The sequence below is a fragment of the Mchenga conophoros genome, linkage group LG3, assembly GCF_057382185.1.
Source record: "Mchenga conophoros isolate Kocher_MC1m ecotype Shallow Benthic linkage group LG3, M_conophoros_male_GT1.1, whole genome shotgun sequence".
Taxonomy (NCBI): Eukaryota; Metazoa; Chordata; class Actinopteri; order Cichliformes; family Cichlidae; genus Mchenga; species Mchenga conophoros.
The window spans coordinates 37622422-37630507 of record NC_140528.1 but is presented as its reverse complement, the minus strand read 5'-3'; the positions used below and the strand labels follow the sequence as shown (position 1 = coordinate 37630507).

At 41.2% G+C, this 8086-nt stretch overlaps 1 protein-coding gene across 1 annotated transcript; it reads right to left on the bottom strand.

Moving 5' to 3' along the window:
• Positions 1-6251: 6251 nt before the first annotated feature.
• LOC146578504 (nuclear factor 7, ovary-like) lies at positions 6252-7770 on the bottom strand. Its single transcript, XM_085268685.1, has one exon. The coding sequence runs from the start codon at positions 7768-7770 to the stop codon at positions 6382-6384; it is 1389 nt and encodes a 462-aa protein (XP_085124811.1). The 3' UTR covers positions 6252-6381.
• Positions 7771-8086: the final 316 nt, after the last annotated feature.

The following is an 8086-nucleotide window of genomic DNA, read 5'->3' as shown; positions in this document are numbered from 1 at the left end:
CTACAACATGAGGATCAGAGGAGGCTGGTGCTGCTTCACCTTTAGACACAAGAAGGAGGTCAAAAAATGTAGAAACAGAGATTGTTTTTAAACCTGTAAAGGAGGAAATCCTGACGAACCAATCCACAGCCAGAAAAGAAGTCTAACTCTGTGCTGCTCCAATCAGGAATCAGCTCTGTTACTGTGTGAGTGTGTAAAGTCACAGAGTAGCTGGTTTCAAATGTATCTATAAAGTTTATTCACATTTTATTTAGGCTTCAAAAAACAGTCCAAGTTTATTTCTTTGGACTTTGTTCACGTGTTCCTGCACAAAGTGGAGGAGTTTAACTATCTCAGGATCTTGTTTAAGAGTGAGGAGAGTGGGAGATCAACAGACAGATTGGTGCTGTGGCTGCAGTGATGTGGACACTGTAGCGGTACATCATCGTGAAGAGACAGCTGAGTGAAAAAGTAAAGCTATTCACACAGTTTATTTCTTACAGCAGGAAAACTGAACAGAATGTCTGTAAGAGGTCAGAGTGAGGATGACGTCACTTAATACAGGAAATACATGTTTGTCTGTTTTGATGATGAAGGACTTCTTCAGCTCTGTAAACAGCTACACTTGAGAGGACAGAGGTGATTTCATGGATCAATAACAATGTGTTTATCAGCTTTCATCATCGCAGTGCAGACATGACGTCAGATCTATCAGAGTGAAGGCCGTCTCTCTGATGACGTCACAGAGCAGAGTCCTTCTGTCCAATAAAGGATCTCAGATCAGCTGCTGCCATCTTGTGGCCACAGTTGGTTACTGTCTCTGAAAGTTGTCTCATGTTTCCTGTTGTCCTGCTAACAAAGGCTGGAGCTCATCATGCTGAGAGGGCAGCAGCATTTTGTGGCTCTTCACACATGTTCATTATATTCTGATGATCCTGGATGGAGACAAACTACAGATAAGTGTGTTCAGCCCAACTAGTTTATCTCATTACAGCAGTTTGATGTTTCCCTTTGAATCCCCCTGAAGATCCTGACAGTGAAGCACGTACATAATACTCCAGCCTTTCAACTCTGAGCTTATTTAGTTCTATTAATACACTGAAATCTCATTTGTGTCATGAAGAAAGTCTTTAATCAAACAGAATTCAAAGATCAGAAACATTTCATATATGGAGTTAAACATGAATCATTGTTTCAACAACATATTTATTGTTGTCATAAACAGACAAGAAGACAACAACAAACTGCTCCTCCCATTCAACACATGTCAGTCCATATCCCAGCAAACTAAATCATCTCCATTTACACATCAAATAGAAACATGAATTGATTGATTGATTGGTAATTTATTTCAACATGTGAACAATATACAAGTACATTTAGAAAAGAAATAAGAGAGAAAAAAATACTATACAAATTACATACAAAAAACATTCTGATTAATTTACATGTTGAAAGGGAGTGGGAAGAATTATACACTTATTTAATCCCACCCCTGTCCCATAAATTATCAGTGAATATTTAGTCAGCTTCCTTACTGATATAATTTGTAATAAAGATAGTGAACAGATTTCTGATATACTATATACTATAATATCACATCATGAATTTATTGTTTGTTTGTTTGTTTTTAAATAGAGACATTCACATAATTTAAATATTTTCCTTTTCTTTATAGATCGAGAAGATCATATTTTTATAACTCTTTTTGAACAGTTTTATGTTTGGACATTGCTTTAATTCCATATTCAGTTTGTTCCATAGTTTCACTCCTTGAACAGAAACACAAAAGCCTTTTCTTGTAGTACGTACCTTCATTGTTTTGAAGTTACAAAAACCCCTTAAATTATAACTTCCTTCTTTCAAAAAAAACATACTCTGAATATTACCTGGCAGTTCTTTATTTTTTGCTTTGAATAGAATTTGTGCTGTTTGGAATTTCACTATATCGTCAATTTTCAATATTTCAGACTGCAAAAATAGTGAGTTTGTATGTTCCCTATAACCTGCATTGTGGATGATTCGAATTGCTTTTTTTTGAAGAGTAAAAAGTGAATGTAATGTGGTTTTATAGTTATTGCCCCAGACCTCTGCACAATAGCTTAAGTATGGTGAAACCAGTGAACAGTAGAGAATATGAAGTGATGTTCTGTCGAATACCTGTTTTGCCTTGTTTAGTACTGCAATGCTTCGTGATACTTTGGAATGAATATATCTTACGTGAGCTCTCCAGTTAAGTTTTTCATCTATTATTACCCCCAGAAATTTATTTTCACTGACTCTTTCAATATCAACACCATTTATTTGAATCTTTGCATTTGTATTTAAACTACTATTTCCAAATAACATCAGTTTAGATTTATTCAAATTTAATGATAATTTGTTTTTATCAAGCCAGAACTTCACTTTACTTATTTCATTAGTCATATCCTCCAATAAATTCTGCAGATCATCACCAGAGCAAAAAATGTTTGTATCGTCAGCAAAGAGAACCATTTTTAATACTTTGGACACTTTACAGATGTCGTTAATGTACAAGTTGAAGAATTTTGGACCCAAAACTGACCCTTGGGGTACTGTTGTGTTCTCCCAATTCTTTGAATCTTTGGGCTGAAGGAAGGACAATACTCGGTGTATAAATGCTCAATCAACAATCATTTATTTCCATACAATTCAACAATAAGAGCATTACAACGTCCGGACGGGAGAGATGCTACCAGAGGGTCAGGCACATGTCTCAAAATGGTGACGGGTTGCTCAGCTTTTTATAGTCTCTAGTGGCCCCCAGCTAGTCGTAAAAGCCAAAACATCACATTTTTCTCTGTTACAGCGCCTAAGTTATGACCTCGGCAGTTGTTTCTCTGCTTTCTGTAAGGTGGGGGTGTGGAATGTGGTCTATCTATCTCCCCTGTCTTTAGACACAGAGTCTCCTGCTTACAACCTTCTCTTCATGATTCAACAATTAAGCATGTCAAGAAAACAGTGTAACACATTCCCAGCAGATCAAGGATACAGAGTGATGCACATTTATCTAATGAACTAATATGTGAATATGTTCTGTTAACTCAAAAGTATAATGAGAACTAAACTACATACAGCTCACACACTCTATATTAAAGGGTATAATGTGATCTACAGCAGTATTCTAATTCAACTACTTTGATTACATATATAAGGTAACATATAATAACAGAATAATCTAATAGTACACCACAAGCAATGTCCATACATAAGGAGGAACCACCATTTATTTTCACAAACTGCTTTCTGTCACTTAAATAACTCCGGACCCAATCTAAAACTACCCCTCTGACACCATAACGTTCCAGTTTTCTTATTAATATATCATGATCTATAGTGTCAAATGCCTTTGTCAAGTCTATGAATAACCCAGCCACATATTGCTTTTTGTCTATGGAATTTGTGATGTATTCTATTGAATCTAATAGTGCCGATGATGTTGATCTGCTTGATCTGGATCCGTACTGACTCTCAGTGAGTAGTTTAATCAAATCAAATCACTTTTATTGTCACATTGCATGTGCAGGCACACTGGCACAGCACATGCGAGTGAAATTCTTGTGTGCGAGCCCCACAAGCAACAGAGATGTGCAAACACAACAACACAAACGAGCAAAATACAAGAATGGCTACATCTGAAACTAATAAATATATGTACAATATATAATAGTGTATGCATTTCTGGATGTGTATACTAAATATTATCCTACGTGTGTGTGTGTGTGTGTGTGTGTGTGTGTGTGTGTGTGTGTGTGTATACACATTTTTACAAATTAAATAGTAAAAAATAATAATAATAATAATAAATAAAATATATAAAATATACAGAGTTGAATATGTGCAAAACAGCGGCATTACTGTACAGTGTGGAGTGCATAATGTTGAAGTTCCAGTAGTGAAGCTGAGGTGTCTATGATGTGTTCAGCAGTCTGATGGCCTGATGGAAAAAGCTGTCTCTCAGTCTGCTGGTACGGGACCGGATGCTGCAGAACCTCCTTCCTGATGGAAGCAGTCTGAACAGTTTATGGCTGGGGTGACTGGAGTCCTTGATGATCCTCCCCGCTTTCCTCAGGCACCGCTTCCTGTAGATGTCTTGGAGGGAGGGAAGCTCACCTCCAATTATCCGTTCAGAGCACCGCACTACTCGCTGGAGAGCTTTGCAGTTGTAGGCGGTGCTGTTGCCAAACCAGGTGGTGATGCATCCAGTGAGGATGCTCTCAATGGCACAGTGATAGAAGGTCCTGAGGATGCGGGGGCTCATGCCGAATCTTTTCAGTCTCCTGAGAAAGAAGAGGCGCTGCTGCGCCTTCTTCACTGTTTTGTTTGTGTGTACTGACCACGTAAGATCCTCAGCCAGGTGTACGCCAAGGAACCGGAAGCTGCTCACTCTCTCCACAGCAGCGCCGCTGATGGTGATGGGGGTGTGTACTTCTCTGCACCTCCGGAAGTCCACTATCAACTCCTTTGTCTTTGCGACGTTGAGGGTGAGATGGTTGTCTTGACACCAGTGGGTCAGGGCGCTGACCTCCTCCCTGTAAGCCGTCTCATCACCGTTGGTGATAAGACCCACCACTGTAGTGTCGTCCGCAAACTTCACAATGATGTTGGAGCTGTTAGTGGCTGTGCAGTCGTAGGTGTAGAGTGAGTACAGGAGAGGGCTCAGTACACACCCCTGTGGAGCACCAGTGTTCAGTGTGATGGAGGATGAGGTGATGCTGCCCAGTCTGACCACTTGGCGTCTGTCAGACAGGAAGCTAAGGATCCAGCTGCAGACGGAGCTGCTCAGTCCTAGATCCTGCAGTTTCCTGTCCAGCTTCGAGGGAACGATGGTATTGAATGCTGAGCTGTAATCTACAAACAGCATTCTCACATACGTGTCTCTCTTCTCCAGGTGTGAGAAGAGGGCAGTGTGTAGTGTCAGGGCTATGGCATCATCAGTGGACCTGTTGTGGCGGTATGCGAACTGTAGAGGGTCCAGTGAGTCGGGTAGTGCAGAGCGGATGAAGTCCCTGACCAGCTTCTCGAAGCATTTGCTTACGATGGGGGTCAGGGCTACAGGTCGCCAGTCGTTCAATGAGGAGATGGTGGAGGATTTGGGTACAGGGACGATGGTGGCCATTTTGAAGCAGGCTGGGACTACAGACAGAGAGAGGGAAAGGTTGAAGATGTGTGTGAACACTCCAGCCAGCTGAGCCGCGCATGACTTGAGGACGCGGCCGGGAATCCCGTCCGGACCAGTAGCTTTGCGCGCGTTCACGCGTTTATGCTTATCTATAAATTTTTCCAGTCTGTTTTTAAACAGTTTTTCAAGAACTTTTGAGAATTGAGGTAGTGAAGAGACAGGCCTGTAGTTTGTGAAATGGTGTTTGTTTCCAGATTTGTATAGAGGTATAACTTTTGCTATTTTCATTCTGTCTGGAAATCGACCAGTTTGAAATGATAAATTACAGATGTATGTAAATGGTTTTATAATAGCCTCAATGACTCTTTTAACCACTATAATATCAATATCATTACAATCCAAAGATTTGTGATTTTTACATTTTTTGACAATTTCAAGAACTTCATTTTCATCAACGGCTGTGAGAAACATAGAATATGGATTTCTGTCAATCAGTGTATCGGGTTTTTCCTGTGCTTTCCCAGGATGAGTGATTGTTCTAGATAAATTTGGTCCAGCAGTTACAAAGAATTCATTGAGACTATTTGCCACAACATCCATATTGTATTCTTCATGGTCATTACAAATGAAATACTTGGGATAGTTCTTTTGTCCAGTCCCACATTTTATAACACTGTTCAGGATTTCCCATAATCTTTTATGGGAGCATTTTTCTTTATACATGCATTTTGCAGACCTTTTGTTATCCATGGACAGTCCATATATTTCTGTTTCCTACTATATTGCTTTATTGGACAGTTGTTATTGTACAGTAATGTAAATATTCTAAGGAATTTATTATAAGCACTATTAACGTCCTGTTCCTGATATACTTCACCCCAGTTTTCCTTCAATAAATCTTTTTTAAATGCATTCATTCTTTCTTCTGTTCTTACTCGTCTGTACTCTTTTTTACTGTCCATTTTATTGATCTTGTAATTCCTATCATAGATTGTAAAAATTGGAAGATGGTCACTTATGTCGTTAATCACTTGTAATGATTAGAAACTTGATAGAATTTCAAATCTAGTTTGGGGAGTCATTCAGTGAGAAACAGTGAAATGATTTTCCATGTGAAAAGGTGGACAGCAGAAACAGAAAGAAAGAGTGAAACTAAAAGAGAAACAAAGAGCTTTGGAACAACGAGGCAGCAGGAGGACAGCTGCAGTTTAACAGCTTCAACTCACTGACAGGAAACAACATTAGAAACATCATCATCCTCAACTCATCTGCTGCACTGACACTGACACCTTCAACGGACACACCTTCACTTTACCATCAGTCCAAATGTATGGAAACAACCTGTGAGTGAAAGTGTGTGTGAAGGTGTGTATGTGTGTGTTAGTATCAGGATCAGAGAACGACAGCTTTCCTCTGTTCCAGTCCAGATTCACTCTGATCCTCTGGAGCTTCTTCTGTACTGAGAGAGCAGATTCTGATGGTGAGCATGCTGAGTATTTACTTTTAATTCCATTAAACCGTATTCTCCATAATCCAGACCGTATGTCTCCCTTCCTCTGCACAGACTCTGCTAACACACCCAGTCCCCACCATTTACTGTCTCCAACTTCAACATCCCAGCTGTGAGTCCCTGAGTTAAAGCCCTCAGAGCCCAGGACAGAGCCGTAATAATCAAACCTCTCTGGATTATCAGGAAGCTGCTGCTTCTCTCCTCCTCGTCTCACACTGGTCAGATCTTCAGACAGGATGAGTTTTGGATGAGCAGTGTTTGGGTCCAGGATGAGAGGAGTGTAGGAGACCATGTCCTTCATGTTGTTCCAGATGTTGAAGGTCAGGTTGCCCAGGTGTTTGGCCTGGTCTATCACAGCTCCTGAGGGCAGCTGTGGATCATCCAGCAGGGGGCAGCGCTGGACTCTTTCCACTGCAGCCTTGTAGTTGTGCAGGAATGAGACGTCTTCAGCTCTCAGCTCGTCCTCTGTGGCTCTGACTGTGTCTGAAAGAGCTGCTATCTCTCTGCTCAGAGCCTCCATCTTCTCCTTCATCATCACACTCTTCTGCTCCTCTTCCTCCCTCAGTGCAGCCAGCCTGGCCTCCTCTTCCTCTGCTAGAAACTGGTGAAGCTTCTTAAACTGCTCCTTAATCTGCCTCTCTGTGTGTCGGGCCTGGACCTTAATGTGTTCTGCTGTTTGATCAAACTTCACTTGAACTTCTTCACAAACCTTTAACTTCTTCTTTAAGGGCTCCAGAGTTTCCTGAAGTTCCTTCTTGTGTTGTTGTGCAGCTTCATCGATGGGTCTGAATCTGTGATTGGTGTGTTTTTCTGAGTCTCTGCAGACGAGACACACTGGCTGCTGATGGTCCAGACAGAAGAGTTTGAGTTTCTCAGAGTGCAGACTGCAGAGATCCTCTGAAGCTCTCTGATCTCTCTCCTGTAAGAACGACTCACACAGGTTCTTTAAAGCTCGGTTTAAAGGTGGATCATAAACTGATATTTCCTTACAAACTGGACACTCGTGTGTTGGTCTCTCTCTCCACCATCTCTTCAGACAGTCTTTACAGAAGCTGTGGCTACATGACAGAAGAACAGGATCTCTGAAGACCTCCTGACAGACCGGACAGCAGAGATCCTCCTCTGATCTGGAAGCCATTGAGTCTGTGAGTGAAGCTGAAAACAGCAGACAGGAAGTACAGTCAGTCCTGGCTCCCCTCCCTCCTCTACCACCTTCACTGAAACTTCCTTTGAGTCGTGTTTTTGCTCAAACTCACATTCAGTGTGTGGAGCGTCAGCAGCTTGAAGCAGCAGTGTTGGAGTTTTCCACTTTTCTCTCCTGTAGCTGGACTCACTCAGAGGAAGCTGCTAGTTTGGTCTGAGCTCAGTCTGATCGTCTGTGCGTCTCTCTTTACTGAGGACGAAGAACTTCCTGTTTCCTGGTTTGTCACATTTGAGTGACGTGAGGGGAGGAG

Bases quoted from the DNA above. Each gene is read 5' to 3' on its own strand.
- LOC146578504 (XM_085268685.1), bottom strand. From the start codon at position 7,770: ATGGCTTCCAGATCAGAGGAGGATCTCTGCTGTCCGGTCTGTCAGGAG.